The sequence below is a fragment of the Babylonia areolata genome, chromosome 5 (genome assembly GCF_041734735.1).
Source record: "Babylonia areolata isolate BAREFJ2019XMU chromosome 5, ASM4173473v1, whole genome shotgun sequence".
In the NCBI taxonomy this organism is placed as follows: domain Eukaryota; kingdom Metazoa; phylum Mollusca; class Gastropoda; order Neogastropoda; family Buccinidae; genus Babylonia; species Babylonia areolata.
The window spans coordinates 46,023,516-46,048,137 of NC_134880.1; the positions used below are offsets into that span (position 1 = coordinate 46,023,516).

General features: G+C 41.2%; 3 protein-coding genes across 3 annotated transcripts in view; 2 read left to right on the forward strand and 1 right to left on the reverse strand.

Annotated features, from left to right (window-relative positions):
* Positions 1–3,870, forward strand: part of LOC143282098 (uncharacterized) — a 39,802-nt gene extending 35,932 nt beyond the window's left edge. Inside the window, exons 16-17 of the mRNA XM_076587591.1 lie at positions 1,075–1,244; positions 2,821–3,870. Coding sequence (XP_076443706.1) covers positions 1,075–1,244; positions 2,821–2,951 — 301 coding nt within the window. The 3' untranslated portion in view covers positions 2,952–3,870. The remainder of the gene's footprint in view (positions 1–1,074; positions 1,245–2,820) is intronic.
* A 130-nt stretch (positions 3,871–4,000) lies between these two features.
* On the reverse strand, positions 4,001–16,186 carry LOC143282295 (uncharacterized). The gene is made up of 10 exons (XM_076587895.1): positions 16,174–16,186; positions 14,243–15,216; positions 13,397–13,456; positions 12,545–12,597; positions 11,506–11,650; positions 10,200–10,838; positions 9,370–9,484; positions 7,960–8,204; positions 6,557–6,666; positions 4,001–5,572 (listed from the first exon to the last, which is right to left on the reverse strand). Exons 1-10 carry the CDS (start codon positions 16,184–16,186, stop codon positions 5,467–5,469), a joined length of 2,460 nt encoding a protein of 819 aa, XP_076444010.1. The 3' UTR covers positions 4,001–5,466.
* Positions 16,187–16,642: 456 nt separating this feature from the next.
* Positions 16,643–21,214, forward strand: LOC143282493 (elongation factor Tu-like). Its single transcript, XM_076588155.1, has 2 exons — positions 16,643–17,791; positions 19,213–21,214. The coding sequence occupies exons 1-2, from the start codon at positions 16,649–16,651 to the stop codon at positions 19,507–19,509; spliced, it is 1,440 nt and encodes a 479-aa protein (XP_076444270.1). The 5' UTR covers positions 16,643–16,648; the 3' UTR covers positions 19,510–21,214.
* The last annotated feature ends 3,408 nt before the right edge of the window (positions 21,215–24,622 follow it).

Below are 24,622 nucleotides of genomic sequence, written 5' to 3' on the forward strand. Positions count from 1 at the left end.
GATCGACAGGTTTCTTTCTTATGTTTAGTGTATACCTTCCTGAACATTTTTTTCTTCTTTTTTCTTTATTCTGTTTATTTATTTTCTCAGGCCTCAGTTGCACGCAGGTCACGGAGCACCACAACTTCTTTTTTTTTCTTCTTCTTCTTCTTTGTTTTTCTTTTTTTGTGCTTTCACACGCCTTCTTCATTGGAAAAAAAAAAAAAAAAAAGCTTTTTTTTCTTTTGTTTCCTTTTTTCTCTCTTTCTCCATTCTTTTTTTCCCTCTTCTTGAAAAATCAACTGTATAATATTAACCACCACACCACCACATTAGCTCCCCTCGAACCTCGTTTACAACCGCAAAAAATCCACTATAGATAAATCTGGAATAATGAGATTAATTACCGCACACTGTCTCTCAATTTTAGATTGACCCTTTACATGGTTTAGTTGCGAGGAAAGCGTTAATGATCATACATATAATAGTTTCACGTTTACATGTCAAGGCTTTCATGAAATGGAAAGTCAGATCCGAATGTCGTCTGTTAATGATGCTCTTGCTTGATGTCTTTCTGCACTCTCCCTACATCCCATGTCGACATGCTGCGTTTAATGTTATGCCTGACACTGTTCGACTGAATTTATATTGTCTGGATTTTTCCTGCACACATGTATGCCTATGTTCTTCCAATCAAATACATAATTAAATTTTGTTGAAGGTAAAATGCTGATTTGCTTGAATGCATTTCCTATTGGCAGTAGAATGTTAAAAAGCTTGGACACGTATCTTGTTGACAGTATAAATTTTAATGTACACGTTTCCCGTTGAAAGTAAAAATGTTAATGTGCTTGTTTACGTTTCCTGTAAACAGTAAAATGTTATTATGCTTGTACACATTTCCTGTTAACAGTAACACGTCAATATTATGCTTGTACACTTTCCCGTTGGAAGTAAAATGTCAACATTATGCTTGTACACGTTTCCTATTGACAGTAAAATGCCGTGCCACTATTATGCTTGGGCATGTTTCCCGTTGACAGTAAAAGTTAATGTCAATACTATGCTTGTACACGTTTCCTCAAAACGACACAGGTGGAGTCGCGAGAAAGCCATCCGGTTCCTGAGTGAACGTACCCCGATGTTCCGTGCCGAGGTGGAGATTGAGGTGGACCGCTACCTGACCTGGCCTGGTCAGGCCTGTGCCTACAAGATCGGGGAACTCAAGATCAAGGAGCTTCGCTGCAGGGCAGCCACAGCGCTGGGTATGTTGGCCGTGCTCATCATATGCAGACATGAACACATCGTGTACGTGAAAACCCTGAGAGAAAGCTCGTGTGTCAGGCTGGGGGTGTGACAGTGCTTAAACGTGTATCCATGCATTTTCACCCACCTGTATGACTGAATTCTGTTTAATCATTGAGTGATGACATGTAAATGAACATTTATCAATTTCCCCCACTTGTACGATTAAATTTTGTTTAATCATTTAGTGATAACATGTAAAAGAACGTGTATCTGCTTTCACCACATGTATACTTAAAATCTGTTTAAATCATTCAGCGATGAAATGTAAATGAATTTGTATTTTCACCATCTGTACAGTTAAAGTTTGTTAAATCAATTAGCGATGACACGTTAATGAACGTACATGTGTCAATTCTCACCACCAAGTTAAAATCTATTGTCAGTTAGCGATAACATGTAAATGAATGTGTATCACTTTTCACCACATGTACAGCTGAAGTCTATGAAATCATTGTTTTAGCGATAACGTGTAAACGAACATGTAACTATTTTCACCACCTTTACAGTTAAAATCTGTTTAGTCATTTAGCGCTAACACATAAATGAATGAATGAGCGTCAATTTTCACCACTTTAATTGTGCAGTGTAAGTCTGTAAAGCCATTTAGCAATGACATGTAAATGAATGTGCATCAGTTTTCACCACCTGTACCGTTTAAGTCTGTTGAGTCATTTAGTGATGGCATATAAACGAATGTGAATGAGTTTTCACCACCTGTTTAGTTTAAGGCTGATACGTCATTTAGCGATGGCATGTAAAGGAACATGCAATAATTTTCACCACCTTTACGTTTAAAATCTGTTAAGTCTTTAGCGCCAACATAAATGAACGTGTATCAGTTTTCACCAGCTGTATATAGTTCGTCTATAAAGTCATTTAGCAACGGCATGTGAATGAATGTGTACCACATTTCACCACCTGTACAGTCAAGTCATTTAGCGATGACATGTAAACAGAAATACGGCGCTGATTTTACTGTGTGCAATGGAAATCATGTGATGGATTTAAAACTGAAGCTGGATGATTTCTGACAAATGGAACGTCATGCACAAAGATAAATTTGATACGTCTCTCAGTCTCACAAAGATCCAATTTCAAACTGAAGAAATAAAACCACTGTCATCAATATCAAGTATCGGAAAGAAAGTGACTCATGTTTTTATCATTTACAAAATCCTGTTCTCAAAGAATTTCTCAAGCTTTGAAATCCAGAGACTTTGATGATATTTCTCTACTATATTTTCTTTTTTTCTTCATGCAGATGATCACCAAAAACTGACAGGGATTTGTGTCTCATCTTTGAGGATGTGTGTATGTATGCATGCAGTTTTTCAAGAGATCCAGAAGCCAGCATTATTGCACTGTCATATAATGTAAGACTGACATCATTGCTATAGGCAACAGGTTTGACCTTCATATTTTCATTCCCTGACATTGTGACGTAAGATTGACATAACTGCCACTGGCACATGGTTCAACCTTCGTGGTTTTCATTCCCAACATTGTAACATAATGTTGACGTCTTTGCTGCAGGCACCAGGTTTGATCTTCGTGATTTCCATTCCCTGCTGCTGAACAATGTGTTGCCTCTCCGTGTCATGGAAACCATCGTCAACGACTACATCGCCAACCACACTGGGGGTCCGCTTGTGGGCCGAGTGTGACACTGTTCCTGACAACCTCAACATAGGATAATGCTGTGTGCCACACAGCGCACTACTTTCAGTAAATGTCAGTGCTGACATGGATGTTTTTGTGCTTTAGTGTTTTAGTAAGTGTCCTATAGTGGTAACTATTTACTTTGAAGACTTTGTCTTGCTTTATCAATGTGATGTATTCATGGGAAATGTTTCTGCAAGCATTAAAAGCATCACATGTGTCATGTCATGCTGTATCAGTGACATTTTCATGAGAAATGTTTCTGCAAGCACTAAAGGCATCACATGTGGCTTGTCATGCTGTATCAATGGGACATTTTCATGAGAAATGTTTCTGCAAGCACTGTAGGCATCACATATGGCGTGTCACAATGTATCAATTTGATGTATTCATGGGAGATGTTTCTGCAAGTACTGAAGGCATCACATGTGACATGTGAAGCTGTATCAATGTGACATTTTCATGGGAAATGTTTCTGCAGGCACAACGGGCGCAATAGCTGAATGGTTAAATCGTTGGACTTTCAATCTGATGGTCCCGGGTTTGAATTTTGGTAACAGCGCCTGGTGGGTAAAGGGTGGAGATTTTTCATGGTCTCCCAGGTCAACATATTATGTGCAGAAGATCAAATACACATGTTAAAGATCCTGTAATCCATGCTGGTGTTTGGTGGGTTATGGAAACAAGAACATACCCAGCATGCACACCTCCCAAAATGGAGTATGGCTGCCTACATGGTGGGGTAAAAAGCGGTCATAACATATGAAAGCCCACTCGTGTGCATATGAGTGAATGTGGGAGTTGCAACCTACGAACGAAGAAGTAATTTCTGCAGGCATTAAAGGCATCACATGTGGCATGTCATGCTGTGTGAGTGTGACATTTTCATAGGAAATGTTCCTGAAAGCGTTAAAGGCATCACATGTGGCGGGTCATGCTGTATGAGAGTGATATTTTCATGGGAAATGTTTCTGCATACACTACAGGAATCATGTGGCATGTGGGTGGCCAAATGTGCAATCCTTTTAGTGTATCAAAACGCACTTTGCAGAAAAACTTTATAATCTTGTTTATTGTCAAACACACATTTTTGTAACTGAAACAGACTCCTTCATCAATGTTTGTATTTAAAACATATTCTTCTCCCTGATACACACAAAAAACCCCAAAGAAAAAAAACACAAAACTTTGTGATACCCCCTTCCCCCACATTTTTTAAAATTTTTTATAAATACAAGACTGATGACAAGTCATGACAATAAATGATTAACTTACCAGGAAATGTACAAAAATACAAGCCTGATGATGTTGGCTTGAGAAAAAAAAAACATAATGTATACATTAAAAAATAGAACTGCTTTTATTTTGCTTTTTTCATGTGCATGGAGTAGTGTGATTGTTTACACTGAGCACAAGCTGCCTCCACTCTTTCTCATGAAGCTCAGAAGTCATGGTCTCACTATGGGGTAACATTGTTCTCATTTTTCCTCTCATAAAAGAAAGGCCTGAGTGGTTATCAGGTGCTTGTTTTCACCTCAAAAACACTGTGCTGTTTTCAGTGACCAAAAGTACAAACACATACTGCCGACCTCAGAGTTCACATTAAAATATGTATACTTAGAAGTCACCAGCTAAACATCCAGTCGAGATTTTTCTCTGTGCCTGTGTAAAATTTATAAAGGACATTAACAAAGAAATAGTCTTACCACCCAAACTAATACTGAAATGCTCTGTTACCACCCCAAATCACTTGCAAAATATCCACCATCATCCAATTACAAACTTCCAGGCTTTATCATGAGAGGTGAGAACTGTCAATTTAAAACACAATTTAAACAAAACTTGACATGAAACCAGGAAGAAGACTTTTGTCACACAGTGTATGGCTTGTACAGTGACATACATAGACCTTTCTGTACATTCCCTTTCAATGAAGAATCCACATTTCAACAGGCAGATATCATGCACAAAGAGTTGCCTAAAATGCAATGGGATCCTGGTTACATAGTGGTAGTGTATATTAAAAGTCATAACAGCATCTTGTGATCTCTGTGCAGAAACGCATACATTTTTCTGTGAACAGATTTGGAGATCCCAGATTTCTTGAAGAAGTTGAACTGTCAACCCAACAATGGTTTGGTTCCGAATATTACTGAAGACTAAGTTCGTGTCTGGTCTCAAATCATGGGCACATACTGATTTTTAAACCCCCTTCCACCATTCACAAAATGGGGAAGACAATAAAATCATGGATGCGTTATTAAAATGATATAAAATGGAATATACTTTAGGAAACAATTGGTTAAACAGAAGCGGGGCTAACAGACCTTTATAAACAAAGCAAACAAAACATGTTACATTCAAGCCGCACAGTTTCACTGAAATGAATTTGGTTTTCATAAGGGTAGGGCAATAACGAGGATGATTATCTTCGGAAGTGGAAAACAAAAAAAAAAAAAAAAAATAAAAAGCAAACAAAACCAGCGGGCACATGACTGACTACTGCTGTCAGACTGGTGGCTATGTGTGTCGCAGCTTGGTTTTCTTCTTGGACTGCATGTCCTTCACTTTCTGTCCATGTCTTGACAGAGTTTTATTGGTGTTCTTGAACTTGTGTTTGTCGTTTCTGAAAAAGGAATAAACAAATAATGAAGATATGGTACACAAACAAATTCAAATAAAAACCGATTCTCTTTGAGTGACAGCAGCAAAATTTCACATCTTGTAAGAATAAAAATATTGTATGCAAGGCAGGTGCACTGGCTTTTCTTTCTTTGTTTTTTTAAGTACATGCAACTACAGATGTTTGCTTGGATCATATCAGCACTGAATCAAAAATTTACGGTTGCGAGAAATACGTTACAGTTATTTTTTTTTTTTTTTATATCACACTGAACTGACGCATGTGATAGTGAGTGTGAAAGCATGTGTGCACTATGAGAAAGTGTGTGTTATCATCACCAAGTGTTTTACGCATGCACATGTGTGTGTATGTGTTAACAATCTATACATCTAGCCTCATCGTTAACGGTTATGAACCACATTAACTCCACACCAATTTTCTGACACCGTATACACCAACCCTTGCAACTAGTGAATGATACGCAAGAGTAGTTCACAAGTTCTGCTCCCTAAAATAAGCCAAGGCACACACAGCTTCAAGCCAACACCTCTTCGCCGTTCCCACCAGTTCCCACAAGGGATCAACACAAACCAACAAACTTCCGCAAACAACAATAATTATCTTTTATTTATTTATTTTTTTTTTTCTCTCTGTCCATTTCCTGATCATTCAACATGTACATACACCACCAACAGAAAATGTTCACTTTTTTCCCCCCCACCATCAGTTGTTCCTCTTGTTAAATTACCAACTTCCCTTTTGTTAAGTCCACAAAGTAATCATTAAATTGTACTTCTGTTTATTTCAAATATCCATCCTTGTTTCTTGCTCCATCTACCCTATTTCCCCCAAACTCGCCATTCAACTTCCCCCTTCTCCTTTATCCTTTTAAGCAAGAGCATTCTAATGTGAAAATGTCTACAATCAGCAGTATGTGTGATGGGACATCAAACCAAAGTCCTCCTCCAGACACACACATCAACTGACCTGCTCATGCTGATCTTGTCTCGGCACCCCTGGCCTCCTTCCCAGTGCTTGGTGTGTACCCTGGTCAGGTTCATGTCGCATCCCTTGCAGGGCCTCTCCGCAGCATATGGCTGTTCAATAAAACATCAAAACAAGTCACATCCCTTGCAGGGCCCCTCAGCAGCATAGGGCTGTTCGACAAAACATCAAAACAAGTCACTTCCCTTGCAGGGCCCCTCAACAGCATAGGGCTGTGTGACAAAACATCAAAACAAGTCACATCCCTTGCAGGGCCTCCTTGCCCTCCTCCACAAGGAGGAAGGTGGTAGGATGGTTAACACACTTATCTGCCAACACACAGTGTCCGTGAGGGTCTGGGTTAGGGTAAGGGTTGAGGGTTGGAATCCCGGTCTTGCTCTTTCTCCCAAGTTTGACTGGAATATCAAACTGAGTGTCTAGCCACTTGGGATGAGACGATACACCGAGGTCCCGTGTGCAGCACGCACTTGGCGCACTGAAAAAGAACCCATGGCAACGAGAGTGTTGTCCTCTGGCAAAGAAGAAATCCACTCTTTGATTGGTAAACAATATATGCACGCACTCAAGGCCTGACAAGAATGTTTGGTCAAGCAGCAGGTCGGGAATCTATCTGCCTAGCAGATGTAGTGTTGTGTATATGTATATATTGATTTGTTGCTGAGAAAATGCCAACACAATAGTTAACCACACACACACATAGTTTAAAATCAAAACAGGTCAAATCTAAACACTTACTATATTCACACACATCAAAAACAAAGACTGACAACAAACCTTTATCTTGGAGTGTGTATGCGGTATGGTGGCCTAGTGGTAACATGTTCACCTTGTAAGTCACAGAATCTGAGCATACGAAATCATATCCCACCTTCACCAGCATGACCTTGAATAGTGGTGTGGGAGCAAGTCATTTGAATGAGACAGTGAGCATGCAAACAATGCATGTAAAAGAAACTATGGCACAGTGAGCATGCGGATCAATGCACGTAAAAGAAACTATGGCAACAAATAGCTTGTCACTTGCAAAATTCTGTAGAAAAATTCATTCTGATACAAAAACAAACACATTCAGACCAGAAAAAATGAAAAAAAGGCTGGCGCTGCACTGTGGCGACACGCTCCCTGGGAAGAAGCCTGAATTTCTCACAGAAATCTGTTGTGACGAAAGAGTAATACAACACAAAAACGAATGGACAAAAAAAAAAAAAAAAAATCAGTGGCGCAGCACAGTTGTGACAAGCTCTTCCCCCAGCGAGAAAGCAGCCCGATTTTCACATGCAGAAGTCTATTGTGACAAAAAATGAGATACAGTACAATACTATACGATACAGTACAATATAGTACAAAACAACCTTCTGGGTCAACAATGCACAAAAAGCACCCACCTGCTCCCTGCAGCAGAAGCCACAGACCATGCGGTTGGCGAAGACCATCTCGTGGTCCTCCTTGCTGTCGTGGCACACGTCGCACGGGTAGCACTTGCCGCAGCAGGGGAAGCGCAGCCAGCGGTAGCTCTTCTTGTAGTGCCGGCACGTGCCGAAGTTGGGCAGCGGCTTGCCCTCCTGGATGGCCGGGTCCTTGGGCACCCGTTTGCGGGTCGGCACCACCACCTTCACCAACCCCTTCAGGCCTGCAACCATGCCAGGGTGTGTGTTATCACATACCCACTCCGCAGATGTGACATTTCTAATACTATTAACCAGCATAATCCCTCCACTACCTTCACCACCCCCTACAGACCTGCAACAAGTATGGGTTGTGTGTCATCACACCCACTCCTCTTAAAACAGTTATCTATTTGTATTTCTTTTTATCACAGCAGATTTCTCTGTGTGAAATTCGGGCTGCTCTCCCCAGTGAGAGCGCGTCGCTATAATACAGCGCCACCCATTTTTTTGTATTTTTTCCTGCATGCAGTTTCATTTGTTTTCCCTATCGAAATGGATTTTTCTATAGAATTTTGCCAGGAAAAACCCTCTTGTTGCCATGGGTTCTTTTACGTGCGCTAAGTGCATGCTGCACACGGGACCTCGGTTTATCGTCTCATCCGAATGACTAGCGTCCAGACCACCACTCAAGGTCTAGTGGAGGGGGAGAAAATATCGGCGGCCGAGCCGTGATTCAAACCAGCGCGCTCAGATTTTCTCGCTTCCTAGGCGGACGCGTTACCTCTAGGCCATCACTCCACTGTATGCCACCATCCACTTTCGGCCTCAACCAGTCAGGGTGTGTGCTATTATACCTACTCTGACCACTCAGCGGCTGTCACAGTTTTAAAACTATGAACCCCACCACCAACCTCACCACCACCCTTCAGGCCTGCAACCATGTCAGGGTGTGTGCGTTATCATACCCACTCCATGGATGTGACACATCACAGTTCGCACTCACAGAACAGGTTTGCCAATGATTCCACCACCACTTTCACCATTCCCACTTCACGCCTGCAACCAGTCAGGCTGGTGTTGTCCTAGAGTTTGTAAGTGTGGCCCTCTGGCTAAATTCTTGTTGAGGAAACCCACTCTGATGGGTACACAAATATAAGCGCATGCACTCAATGCCAGGCTAGCACGTTAGGTTATGCTGCTGTCAGGCATCTGCCTAGCAGATGTAGTGTAACATATGGATTGATTTGTCTGAACAAAGTGATGCCTCCTTGAGAAACTGAAGCTGTTGTGCCCACAGACAGATGGAAGTGAGGCTTACTCTGTAGAGTGAATTAGCCCAAGGAGAAGTGATAGTGAAGCATAGTGTCAAGTGAGCTGTGACCAAGGAGAGGTGAGAGGGAGGCTTACTCTGTGGAGTTTTCGAGGGCTCCAGCTGGGTGAATCGAACCCCGTCAGTCGCCACCCTCAGCTTATGGTGACACACACGGCACCAGTGGTCTTGCGCCTGCCCCACCGTCACCGCCTGTCAGAGCACATCACCTCCAATCATCAACATCATCATCATCATAATAAAGAATTTACATAGCACTCAATCTTGAGCAGAGACAAAGCAAAACCCTTTCACCCCAGTCATTCACAAGCATGCATAGATTAAAAAAAAAATTTGTTTATAGATGTCGAAGAAACTGAGAAAGCATTAAATATATAAATCATGTCACACACAACAATGTTCACCACAGATATTGTATTTGTGCACAAAATGTTCTCCACAGATGTCACATACAACAACGTTCACCACAGACAACGCACACAACAAAGGCCACCACAGGTGTCACACACAACAGTCACCACAGACATCACACACAACAGACAACGATCACCACAGATGTCACACACAACAGACAATGGTCACCACAGACGTCACACACAACAGACAATGGTCACCAACACAAGACAGACACTGGTCACCAAAGACGTCACACATAACAGACGAAAGTCACCACAGACATCACACACAACAATGGTCACCACAGACGTCACACACAACAGACAATGGTCACCAACACACGACACTGATCACCACAGACGTCACACACAACAGACGAAAGTCACCACAGACAATGACATCACACACAACAGACAATGATCACCACAGATGTCACACACAACAGAAAACGGTCACCACAGCATCACACAGAACAGACAACCGTAACCACATGTGACTGTCACACACTGACCCCCGGTCTGGTGTCCTTGGAGCAGTGGATGCAGGCCACCACGGCGCTGGACTTGAGCAGGATCAGGTCGTGCGGCACACAGGCGTCCAGGTCCAGGAACCCCACCGCCGCAGAGAAGTGGTGGGCCATGGCTGGCCGGTATGTGGCCATCTGGGTCTGACTGCACTGGCCGCACTGCACCACGTTGACCCGGCCGGGGGTGGCCATGAACTCAGAGGTGGCCTTGCAGCGTTCGCACTGCACCATCAGGCACACCTTCTCAAAGTACAGCGTGGCAGCGCTCTCCTTCAGCTGCAGGTTCTTCAGCATCACTTCTGTGCCACGCCGCTCCGGTTCCACCATCATGGCCTTCACCTTGTCCTGCTGTGACCTCTGACCCTTCTGTTCTCCTCGGCTCTGATCCTCCTCCTTGGCTCTTTCATCGTCGCCGGACTCGTTGTTGTCGTCTTCATCACTCTCATCATAATCGCTGCTAGTATCCTCATCCTGGCTGTCTGATTCTGTTTCAGCTTCATCACTGTTGTCGTCATCATTGTCTTTATCATCTGAGCTGTAACTTGGGGCAGGATACTGCTTCTGCAGCTGTTTGGCAGAGATGAACTCCAGGCCAGCAGCTTTGGCCACCAGTTCTCGTTTTAACTGAAACACATCACAAAGCTAGTGAGGACTCACTGAAAAAAAAAGAAAAAAAAAGACCCCCTCTCTTCCCCCTCATAAAAAAAGAGGGTGAGCCAAAAGTGGGATATAAAGGAAATAATATCTGTTTTGCTTTTGCTTTTGTTTTTTAACACACACACACACACACACACACACCAGAAAAAATGAAATAAATGCAATGCCACTGATCCCAATACTTATCCCACATGCTGATGCTTTGACGCCCTATATTTCTGTTCAGCCAGCAGAGGAAAGAATTTGGCTAACACGAACTTCACGTCTCGATTCACAATATTTCAGATATTCCGTCTCTTTGAGTTTTCAGGTGACCACAATCCTAATATTTCAGTTCTTCAGACAGTGAAGATTTGATTTTAGCTTGCATGCTGAAGCTATTTGTCAGTGTTCATGTTCACGTTATTCAACTGTACCCATTTTGGCCAAGAGTACCAAAGCCTCAATATTTACATATTCCAGATGTACCCATTTTGGTGCATCAGTACCTCAGTATTACTGTCCAGGCAGCTTAACAAAAAAAAACAAAACAAACAAAAAACAAGAAAAAAAAAAAAAAGAAAAGAAAAGAAGAAGCTGGTTGACACTTAATATGTCTACCTACATTCAGAACTGTAATGCAGTCTCACTGTACCTGTTTCAATCCTTCAGTGACAGCATCCTCAATGTTTCTGTCCAGCCAGCGAAGAAAGGGACGGAACACCAGTTCCACCTGCCCACTGTCTGCCAGTTGTCTCTCTTTGTCGTCCAGCCACTCCTCCACTGATACTTCCAAGTACCTGAACAAGTTTCACAATGAGGAATCACTGTGTTCAGAAAAAAATCCTTTATACATACATGACACCACATCTGCTAGGCAGATGCCTGACCAGAATCATAACCCAGGCCTTTTGAGTGCATGCATATAGCTGTAAACCTGTCACAGAGGATTTCTTCTACATAATTTTGCCACATTTGTTGCCCTGGGGTCTTTTTCAGTGCAATAAGTGAATGCTGCACATAGGTCTTATCTGAATGACAAGATGCTCAGTTTGATTTTCCAGTCTAATTTAAAAGAAAGGATGAGACCAGGATTCACCATTTCCAACAGAACAAGTCACAGTTTATTTTTGAAAACAGTGCATCCACACAATCAGGTTCTGGTTTGTTTCAGCACCCAGTATACCAGGACAGCAAAAATGTACTCAAGTGTTCTGTGTGTGTGTGTGTGCGTGCGCGCCGCATGTCAACTTGCATTGTTGCAGTGTGTGTGTGTGTGTGTGTGTGTGTGTGTGTGTGTGTGTGTGTGTGTGTGTGTGCGTGTATCTATACATGCATGTGACTAGATATAATTGTAAATAATAAATACATGTATGAACATGCACACATAACTCACTTTAAGCAGTTCATCAACCTTCTCTGGCAATAGTATCCTCCATAAATGTATCAATGAAAAAAAAAGACAAACACTGAAACTGAACTGAAGAAAACAGAAATTGCAATTCTAGAACCAGTTTGTTAGTAAATAAGTATACATGTTACACATCTTGCACTTTAATTTTCCCTCTTTTTTTTATTTATTTATTTTATTTTATTGCCAGATATTAAAAGTTTAAGCAAAGACCTAAATTTTCAGAGTTCTCTCTAAAAAGCTGACAAGTTCAAATAATCAATAACAATACATGCCCACACACCTTCGGACAGTTTCTGGCAGATCTTGTTCAGCAGGAAGTGTGACAGTCATCATCTGCGATCAGATTGATTTTCTCATACAATAACTCAGCTGACTTTCATTACAAAATCAACTGTAACAATGTTGATTGTAAACATAAAATAAAAAGGAAATGATGATGTTGTTGCATAAACAGCATGGTGGGGTGGAGGGAGGAAGGGGGGGAGGGGAGGGGAAGACAACATGCATACATACCACAGAAACATGGATACATTTTAAATTTAACACACACGCACACACACTGCCATAGAAATACACACAATATACTTATATAGTCATGTTCACAAGAATGCAACCAGGAAATATAAATATAAATCTTATACTTTCCTGTTTTTATCTATAACTAAAACAAGTAAAATGAAAACTTGTACATTCTGAATGGTACATGTTCAGATATGAATCAGAGTGTTCATTTTTCTCTATTGCTTTTTTAAATATCCACATGACCATTGTAACAAGTCAATTGCTATATAATTTGCTAAGTCCTGTATGTTCTATCAGTGTATGTTTCCCCATAATTAGATTCATGAATAGATTTATACTACTTACTAGATGTTGCTGTGTTTCAAAATATTCCAATCAGTTCCACTGGACCCCATACTACGGATTACTTTTTTTTACATTTGACTTTGTCATTTTATGTTAAATTTTACACAGATTTGGAATGAAACACAAAATAAATTGTCTTAATTTGTTTTCATTGATATTAAATTACTGCACTGGCAGTTGCAGCATGAATATTGATCATTCCTTTCCTATCAGTATGATATTCTAATAAAGAGCATTTCTTACATTTACAAAAAGGATTGTTTACCTCAAAAGGATAATCAGATGGAATGTCCACTTGCAGCTCGAAGACTTTCACATCAAAGGGCTGAAAAACAGAGACACCAGGTCACAGCTATAACATTGCAAATGGTATTAGAGGTATATTATTAAAATATCAATCATCAAATGATATTCTGTTCACATTTATTACAATTCTTATGTTTATGATAAAAATCAAATAATAAAATGCACACTCATGATCTCACAAATACATGTCATATTCAGTTTATTCATTCTTTAAACCAGTGACCATGCTAAGCCCTTCCCACAAGCATAATGTATGTGTACACTGGTTAACTAATTAGTAACTAGTCCTAATGCAATACTATAGTGTCATACTTTACAGTACAACACTCACATACAGTGTATGTGAGTGTAAGGTATGACACTGATACAGTGATACTGAAAGATTGATACTTGTTTTCTATTTGCATGAATGTCAATATCTGAATACCATTATACTAACAGTTTCTCAAGTGAGAAATTTTATGTTATGTGTAAAATAAGGACCACAGACAATGTATGTTTGTGCATGTACATATGCATGAGTATGCAAGTGACTGACTCACAAAGTGTCCAACAAGGTGTGTATGACAGTCCTGACACTTTGTGTATATGACTGTAAGAGTGAGCAAGCGAGAGAGACAGAGAGAGAGAGAGAGAGAGAGAGAGAGAGAGAGAGAGAGACAGAGAGAGAGAGACAGAGAGAGAGAGAGAGAGAGAGACACACACACACACACACACAGAAAGTGAATGTTTCAGCATTAAGCTTACTCAAGTTACTGAATAACTTAATTCTGACTTCTTAAAGAAGTTCTTTTGGTCTGCTTACCCAGTCAGGATCAGTAGGACTAAAGCTGATGATACACTGGAAGAATTCTGCGCAGTCCCGGTTAACTTTCACCTTGCTCTTGGGAAAGCGTTTCACCAACTGCTCAATTTCTGTTCTGCGTAGGCGGGACCCTTCCACGTCATCTACCTCATCTCGACGATATTTTTTTGTGCCCTGAGCCACGTACGCAGGTCTGGGCTGTCGCACACCAGCTGATTTTGATGGCTCAATGCGGCAATTTTGTACTGAAGCACTTTGCTTGGAAGTGGAACTTTCCTTCCTTTGTTCTGGGAGACTGTGAATGGACTTTTCACCTTCCTCATGATCCTGTGCTTTACTATCAACTTCCTTAGCAGGCTCTGTTGTGTGCTCTGACTCCTCTCCTTCCTCACCATGCTGTGCTTCATGATCATCATCTTTAGTAGACTTTGCTTGCTTCCGGGGGTGAAGGAACCTGCATCGCCTTCCTTTCCAACATCTTCCTCGTACGAAGAACTGACAAATTTTATCAGATTTGATCCTTTGATTCCTGTCAACATTTCTACTTCCACTTCCCTCTTGACCCAGATCAGTCTCTTCATTCTTTGCAGCTGCTGATTCAATCTGGGATGGACTTGCAGCTGTGTGGGCTAGAGTACCTTCATTTTGGTTCATGGAGTATTTCAGCCCATCTTCTTTTTCTGTCTTGCCATCCTGAGACACTGGTGGCTGATCCTTGTAAGATCTAGGGCCACCTCTCTGTGACTGAAATCTGGGTGGTCTCCTGGTATAAGGTTGGGCATGCTCAAAGCGGCATCTGCTTCCATAGTAGCAGTTGCCATGGCGAGCATAGTATTGGCAGATCTTTCTCGGAGGTCCTTGTTGTGAGGTTGAATGATAACCTCGTCTTACTGCTCCATCCTCATCATTTGCTTCCAGTTCCTGGAACTTCTCTTCCAGGTGTGTTTCCGCCTGCACTGGATGGTTGTGTACGTCTTACTGGGTTTTCATTGTAATCTGATTCTCTGCTTGGGTAGGACTGACCAAATATGCTCTCGGTGTATCTGGGGTTTCTTACTGACGATCCATGACTTTCAGGTGCTGAAAGATATTCGCGAGAATGGGAACGGGTTTTCTGCAGAATAAAACCGCTTTACTGGGCCATCATGCTGACTTTGACTGTTATCAGCTGGGTGAAAACTGGGCGAGAGTAACGGATCCGAGTGTTTATAGCGACACTTGTTACCAAACTTGCATCCTTGTTCAGATCGGAAAAATTTGCAAACGGGAAAGGACATGGGTTTGAAAACGTTTCTCTCTTCTTGATGTTCTTCCCCCAACAGCTTGCCTGACGAGGAAACGAGTTGTAAAGAACTGAGCAACACTTTGTTCTGCGAGCTTTCCTCGACTTGAAAGTACCCGAAGATGGCTGAAACTGAATTCGAAGCAAGCAAAACTGTCGCAATCAAGTTCAAACAACTGTAACCTGTCTCTTGCAGACAATATATGAGTGGTACAAGGAAACTGAGCACTTTCCGCAAGGCAAAGACTAACGTAGAACAACCTCTTCCCTGATGGAAGAGGAGGCCGATCCGAGACTGCTGTGCCCAAACAATCAATTTATATCTTCAGCGTAGTAAGCAGGTGAATTGCACCACCAAACTGAAACACCCAAGGCCAAATATCAACCTTTGACCTCAATCTTTCCTCTTGCACCACCAATTCTAGCTCCGCAGAGAAACAGGAAGCTGTAATTATCTATTTTTAGATCAAAGTCCAGGCTTTTAGAAAGTTTAATTAAATATTGGTATCAGTTTCAATGGTTTTTATTTGTTGCACTCATGCACATGGTTTATTCATTCGCCAATGACACCAATATGATGATTTGATAACTGTGGCGGACAAACCACGATCACTCCGACTTTCGCTTTTTGTTGCGAGTCTATGTTCACGGCAGTCGGTCATAGCTTAGAAGTCACCAAGTTTCATATCTGCACAGACGCATGCACGTACGCACGTACGCGCGAGCGTGCGCACACACACACGCGCGCGCGCGAGCACACACACACACTCACACACACACCGTCACCTCACACACACACACACACACACACACACACACACACACACCGTCACACACACCGTCACACACACACACGCACACATTGCACACACACACACACACACACACACACACACACACACAGATTGGGCGGGGGTCGGAGAAATATAGAGGTAAACAGATTAGCAGACAGCTGACAGCAAACCAAAGTAGAACATACTAGATAATGCAGTTCACAGTCACTGAGATATCAGGTGTGTATGTACGACAATGACTCTTGGGAAGTTCGTAATTTATCTGCGGAGGAAACACACCGGGTTTAACATCTGCTGTGCGTATTGTCTCAAACTTCCTGTGTTGTCAAGATGGCAGCCTCCTTGTCAAGGTGTCTGCTTCGGAACCTTTCAGCTGTTTTGAAGCCGTCAACTAATGTATCGAGTCGTCCACTTAACTCGTGGTTTGTGAAAACAAGACAGTTACAGGCATTAGGTGCACACTTCTCCACAGCTACAAATTCGGAATCAGAAGGGAGCAATGGGAAGCCCCATTGCAACGTCGGGACAATAGGTCACGTTGATCATGGAAAGACCACATTAACTGCAGCGATCACAAAAGTGTTGTCTGAATTGGGTGAAAAAGGAAATACGTACATTAAATACGATGACATTGACAAAGCACCTGAAGAAAAAGCAAGAGGCATCACTATTAATTCAACGCATGTTCAGTATGAAACAGAAAATCGTCATTATGCACACACTGACTGCCCGGGTCATATTGACTACGTGAAGAATATGATCACAGGCACATCTCAGATGGACGGTGCTATCCTGGTGATTGCTGCAACTGATGGTACAATGCCACAAACAAGAGAGCATTTACTTCTGGCAAAACAAATAGGAGTGGAAAGGATTGTTGTGTACATCAACAAAGCAGATATTGTTGACAATGAAATGTTAGAACTGGTTGAAATAGAGGCCAGGGAACTGCTAGAAGAGTACGGGTTTGATGGCTTGAATTCTGCAGTCGTTGCAGGTTCTGCCTTGATGGCACTGAATGGAGAAAAGCCAGAAATAGGGAAGGATTCCATACTGAGACTGATGGCTGCTGTTGACTCGACAATACCCACTCCCCATCGTGATGTGTCTGGTCCATTCTACATGCCAGTGGAGTCCAGCGTGTCAGTCCCTGGAAGAGGAACTGTGGCTGTTGGAACAGTGGTACAAGGGAATTTAAAGAAAAGCCAGGAATTGGAGCTGCAAGGTTTTGGAAATTTCATCAAAACAGCTGCGTCAGACATACACATTTTTCGCAAGTCTGTCCCTAGATGTACAGCAGGTGACAATGTTGGTGTTTTGTTACGTGGAGTCAAGTCAGAACTGGTGCAGCGAGGGATGTTTCTGAGTCAGCCAGGCACCCTCAAGCAGTATGACACTTTTGAAGCGAAGGTCTACGTGCTAACGAAAGGGGAAGGAGGACGTTCCAAACCTGTCATGGATCAGTACATCCAGGTGAGTGTTCAGTACATCCAGGTGAGTGTTCAACATTTGTCGTGGATCACTACAAGTAAATCCAGATGAGTGTTCAGTACATCCAGGTGAGTGAGTGACATTTGTTGTGGATCACTACAAGTAAATCCAGATGAGTGTTCAGTACATCCAGGTGAGTGTTCGACATTTGTCATGGATCAGTACAAGTAAATCCAGATGAGTGTTCAGTACATCCAGGTGAGTGTTCGACATTTGTCATGGATCAGTACAAGTAAATCCAGATGAGTGTTCAGTACATCCAGGTGAGTGTTCAGTACATCCAGGTTCAGTACATGCATCTGTCATGGATCACTACAACTGTACAAGTAGATCCAGGTGAGTGTTTAGTACATCCAGGTGAGAGTTTCAGTACATCCAGCTGAGTGTTGAGTACACCCAGGTGCCAGTACATCCAGGTGAGTTTTCCACATCTGTCATGGATAACTACAACAGTACAAGCACATCCAGGTGAGTGTTCTACATCTGGCATAGTACATACCAAGATACCAGGTGAGTGGAGACTAGATCATAGATGATTGTGCTAAATTAGTAATTTACAGGGTTTGTTTTTTGTTGTTGTTTTTTGGTGTGTGTGTGTGTTTTTGGTTTTTTTTAATTTTTTTTATTTTTTATATATATATATATATATATATATTTTTTACTTGTGAGGCTGAATTAGCTTCTGTTATGTGATTTAATGTATTCCACAGGATATTGCAAGAAGATAGATATATGGTGAGTGTGACAAGTGTGACAATTTCAGAATTTGACACAATATTGATTATAATATAAAATTCAGATTTTGAGTTGAGGCCTACATACAATATACTGTACATCATAAATGGATAAAATTTGTTAGTTATCTTACAAGTTCATGTCAGTTTCAAGTTGAAGGTTCAGTATCTGCCATGTATGAATATTATATTGAAAGTGCATTCTGTCAAGGCAAGTCATTCCATACAACTGTTCTTGTTTGAACTGCATAGAATTTTAATGGTAGTTGTAGTGATACTGATAGACAAGTAGAAGTAGAACACCCCCCCCGCCCCCCCCCCCCCCACACACACACACATCATACACACACATCACACATGCATTCACACATGCACAAACATGAGTCATGTCACATAAAAACAAAACAGCAATTTATTGGATTTAGATCAAAGTATTATCAGTTGACTCAGGTCATACACTCACTCTAATCATTTGTGTGTGTGTGTGTGTGTGTGTGTGTGTGTTTGCTTGTGTGTGTGTGTTTGATTGCTTGTGTGTATGTTTGTGTGTGTGTGAGTGTGCCTCTGTGTGTGTGCGCGCGCGTGTTTGCGTGTGTGCATACTGAGTGTGTATGTGTGTGTATGCGTGCATACTGTGTGTGTGTGCGTGTGTGTGTGTGTGATGTTCAGATGATGTACAGCAACACGTGGAACATCTCGGCCTGCATCAAGCTCACCCCGGACATTCCCATGCTGATGCCGGGCGACACTGGCACCGTGCAGGTCCTGCTTCGCAAGCCCATGGTCATCCGCGAGGGGCAGCGCTTCACCATCCGGGAGAACCACCTCACCACCGTGACGGGGCTCATGACCAAGATGCTGTCCTCCACCGACCTCAAGCTGCCCGGCTTCAACTACGAGCGGCCCAGGACACACAAGATTGAAGGCAATGCATGGCTGACGATGAAGAACAGGGCCAGGAAGTGATGAAGAGAATGAAAGATGACTGCTGAGTGGACGCACAAGACTGAAGGCAACTTGTGGCTGATGATGAAAAACAGGGCCAGGAAATGATTGGTGATGAGAATGAAAGATAACTGGTGAGTCTGTGAACGTTACAAATTATGGAACAAGTTTGTAAAGATTGTAAGCCAGCGTAGATTGTGAAACAAGACTCACTTTTGATAAGAACAGGCTTGGAAATAATTTAGGCTCTGTTCATATATGTGTGTTTCATGAAATGAAGCAAAAAAATAGATGACGAAAAATGGAGAGTCAGGCATAATAAACAACAGCAACAACAAAAAAAGAAACCTGTCAGCAAAAGAGGTTCATGAACAAAATAATTATGTTCTTCCTTTCCTTTTGTCTCACAAACTAGTGGATCTGAATCACTGGCTGAAAAGACAAGGATAAGAACAGGTAGCTTGTGAGAATGAGTAGATTACACATTATTTTGACTTATTCCCATGCAAAAGGGGGGAAACAGCAACTTTAGATCTATTGTGGGTTTTTTTTTGCATTAGATATTCATTCAAATTGCTTTCACTTTCAGGTTGAGTTTTCCAATTGGTAGGCTGAGAGTATTCTGAGATTTTAACTTATATGAGGCCATCTTGCATCAAGAAGGAAAGAAGAATGATAAGAAGCAAGGCTTTTTGATGTCCAGACTGCTTTTCTAATTCTAGTGTTTTAACAACTGTTTTGCTTTGTTTGATTAGAAATTGCAAGAGGATATTTAGGTAAAATATGCCTGATTGTTCTCTTTGAAGTTTGATGGACACCCGTACCATTAGTTGTCAGAATATGTGTTAGCAGTTTGTATGGTTCAGTGTGTTTGTGGGTGTATGCATGTTTGCAGGCACATGTGTGTGTGTGTGTATCATTCTGATTCATTGTGTGTGTGAGCGTGAACGTGTGTGTGTGTGTGTGTGTGACTGTGGGTGTTTGTGATTTCCTTTGTCAGTCTGTGTAATCCAGAGAATAGATGTACATAGTTGTACATGTATAGATTGTATAGAAATTTTATACAAAAATAGTATTTATCATGTAGTCTTTATAAAGTTAATGCATTCATCTAATTTACTAGATAAGTAGATTGATGTGGTTATTGATCATTTTGTTATTCATTTATTTTATTGTTTGTTCAGCATTTGTTGATATGATTTTTGATTTAAACATTAATAATTTTAAAAAAAAGAAAAGAAAATGAATTGGTCAGTTATATTTGCAGTAAGTTTTGTGTCTTTAAGTTTACTGGAATTATTATTATTATTTTTTTTGTTATTCAGTTATTTATTTTGTCTGATTGTTGTATTTCATTTTATGTTGATGCTTGACACAAACCTAGGTAGACTTTCAAGGCCTAATCAGTTTGTTGGTGTTTGCAATGGTCAGTAATCTGCTTCTTTTTCCTTTGATAGTCTTATTTAAATATTTTTTCTTTTTTTTTCATTTCTTTTTTTTCAACAGCAGATGTGTTATGTGTATATGGATCAGTCTGCTTACCTCTTGGAAACACTGAAAGTGAAACTATAGTTCATTGTGAGGATATAATTCATACATAATGATAGATAGATAAATAACTCTATATTTGACAATTTTGTTAGGTCATGTTCATTTCTTTCTAAAACAGTGCAGTAATTATTGAAAATGAAATCATTGAAATATTAAAGGAGAGAGAGTGCATTGATCACCATTCATGTGTATCTGTTATAATGTGTGTGTGTGTGTGTGTGTGTGTGTGTGTGTGTGTGTTTGCATCTGTGTGCATATGCACACATATGTGTGTGTGTGTGTGTGTGTGTGTGTGTGGATCGGAATCAGTTATCTGTCATGGAAACCATAAGTAAATGTTCATAAATAGATACAACAGGTTGTAGCTCTGAAGGAAATTACATTGTACTCAAGTGTTCAGCTGTTAACTGGACTAAAGAAATGGTCTCATTTCTTCGTTTAAAATGCATTGTGCATGTGCACAATATGTGAAACATTTCAAAGCAATATGATTCATTCTTTTTTGTTGTTGTTGCATTGTGTTATTTTCAAAGATGTATGGACACAGTCTCATGCACTCAGCCAGGTAGGACTTTGGTCACTGGTTATTTCACCACATTGGCCATAATCATCCAATATCTGGACAACAACAACAAAGTTATACAAAATAATGCTCAATACTTCCTGTTTTTTTCTGAAGCACATTTAACTGCACACCTCTCTCTCTCGGCTCTCTCTCTTTTCTGTTGTTTTTTTCTGCCTTTCTGAGGCACATTTATCTGTACATCTCTCTCTCTTGTTTTAAAAGTGTTTTTTTTTTTTCTGCCTCTGTTGCATGTGTTCATGAGGCACATGGTTTCCTATTTTTCTTTCTTCTTTCTTCTTTTTCTTCTATTTTTAAGTCTTCAACATGAGGCTTTCTTCATTGCAAAAAAGCAGCAATAAAAAAACAACAACAAAGAACACACACACACACACACACACACACACACACACACACATTCCCACCAACAATGAGGTTGGAGAAAAAGCCAAAAAGGAATATACAGGAAACACATGCGCAGGGCCATACAGTGGACCTTTCCCACCCCTCACACACACGTGCACACACACACACGCACACACACACACACACACACGTGCAACACCCAGTGGAGTGATGGCCTAGAGGTAACACGTCCGCCTAGGAAGCGAGAGAATCTGAGCGCGCGGGTTCGAATCACGGCTTAGCCGCCGATATTTTCTCCCCCTCTACTAGACCTTGCGTGGTGGTCTGGACGCTAGTCATTCGGATGAGACGATAAACCGAGGTCCCGTGTGCAGCTTGCACGTAGCGCACATAAAAGAACCCACGGCAACAAAAGGGTTGTTCCTGGCAAAATTCTCTAGAAAATCCACTTCGATAGGAAAAACAAATGAAACTGCACGCAGGAAAAAATACAAAAAAATGGGTGGCGCTGCAGTATAGCGAGGCGCTCTCCTTGGGGAGAGCAGCCCGAATTTCACACAGAGAAATCTGTTGTGATAAAAACAGAAGAACTACGAAAAAAGAAATACGGAAAACACTCAAATATCGTATTCAGGGACGAAAACAAGTCGGATTCTCGGTTTACCCGATGTGTACGTTACGAATGCAGTCCACAGATATTTCGGTTGTGTACGGTGTGCCTCTGTTCGAAATAATTATGACATGAATGATTAACTCCTCAACCGATTTTCAGAAAACTAAAAGGGAAGTAAGCTCGTTGATGTATTCAGTACTGGCAGGAGATGTAAAAATGTAGTTTCTTCCCTTTGATTGTTCCTGGTGTGTGTCCTTTTCATGGACGAAAAGTACTATTTTTTCACTGACCCAGACTCATTGTTTTTTCATGGATTATTATTTCAAATTCGTGTACTGGCACTAACTGTGAGCGATAAATACTAATTCCCTTGTAGAATACATACTGAGAACACGTTTTGCAATCTTTTGTGGTTTAATGTTCTGTTATGTGTGCAAACACGTACCGAAACTGCCAATTAGGGGAAAAAAAAAAAAAAAAATCACCACGACAGTTAAAACAGCATCAAATAATCATATTATCTCATCCTACCCTATGGTAAAAAGAAAGAAACAAAGAACAGGCAAACGATCTCACAGACTTCTCAACAAATGACTGAAGAGTGAACCTACCAAAAGAAAAGCATAATTTTCTCCTGGCACTCACTGTCACCAAAAAGAATTATTTATTATTACGAGAAATGGGGGGTTACTAATTCACCACTGTCGGACAGTCTATCCAAAAAAAAAAAAAAAAAAAAAAAAGGAAAGAAAGAAAAACAGAAAAAAAAGAAGAAAGAAAGAGAAGAAAGAAAGAAAAAGAAGAGAAGGGAAAAAAAGAAAAGAAAAGAGAAAGAAGCAACATGAATATGGAGTACCGTTTTTCTCCTAACACCCATTCTTCTCAGTGTAACTTGACACTTTGTAATAAAAAAAAAACAAAAAAACATCATTATGACGTGGGGGATGGGGTCGACAGAGTGGGAGTGGGTGATGCATTCAGTAACAGACCTGCCAACATTTAAGACATTACTAAGATTTTATTACAGTATTTATAGTCTGTTCATCTAAGATGATGAGATAAGAAACATTACTAAGAATATGCACAGACTTACTGGATAGTTGGACAAGACAGCCAAATGAATGACGAATATGACAACGGGAAAGGATACTTCAGGGAAAGTGGAAGATGGGTATGAAAATGTACGTGTGTGGGTGTTTGTCGGTATATGCACGTGCGTGGGTGTGTCGGTTAATGCAGGTGCGCGAGTGTTTGTCGGTGAATGTACGTGCGTACGATAGGCCGGATTCACTGAGCATGGCCCATGTTTGTTTGTTTTTTTGTTTTTTTTCATGCTGTTATTTCAGGCCTTTGCCTTTTTACTTACAGGATCTTAAACGTGCGTAGCAGGTCTGCACATATGTTAACCTGAGAGATCGGAAAAAAAAAAAAAAAAAAATCTCCACCAGTCCCGACGGGGATCGAACTCCTCTGGCGAGAATCCAGCGCTCTGACCATTTGACCACCGGCACCGATGAGAGAGAGAGAGAGAGAGAGAGAGAGAGAGAGAGTAATACAAAATCAACTAATGAATAGATAACCTCATCTTACATGGAACATGTGATAGCGAACAGCAGGTCACGGTAAGGAAGACAAAGTAGCATGCATTGTATCATCTAATCAACACACACACACACACACACACACACACACACACACATATATATATATATATATATATATATTTTTTTTTTTTCTGCCCCATCATCTGCACGGTTTCAGTGACATTAATCCCACGCCGCTCATTCAAGATTCCTCCATATACGGCCACACGCGGGTTCGTCCGTCACAGTTCCAGCGCCGGCAGTCCGCAGGGAACCATCGATGTTAGGGTCGCCAGGAGGCCACAAACCAGAGGAGACCCTGCACTGCTGCTGAGTCACTTCGGTGGTGTTCAGTGGTGCCTGCTCTGATTCAATGTACTTAGGACACCACCTACTAAGCCCCCTACTAACGACAATAATAGCTTAGTCGCGGAGCCAGACTGAGTGAGCGTCCCTCCC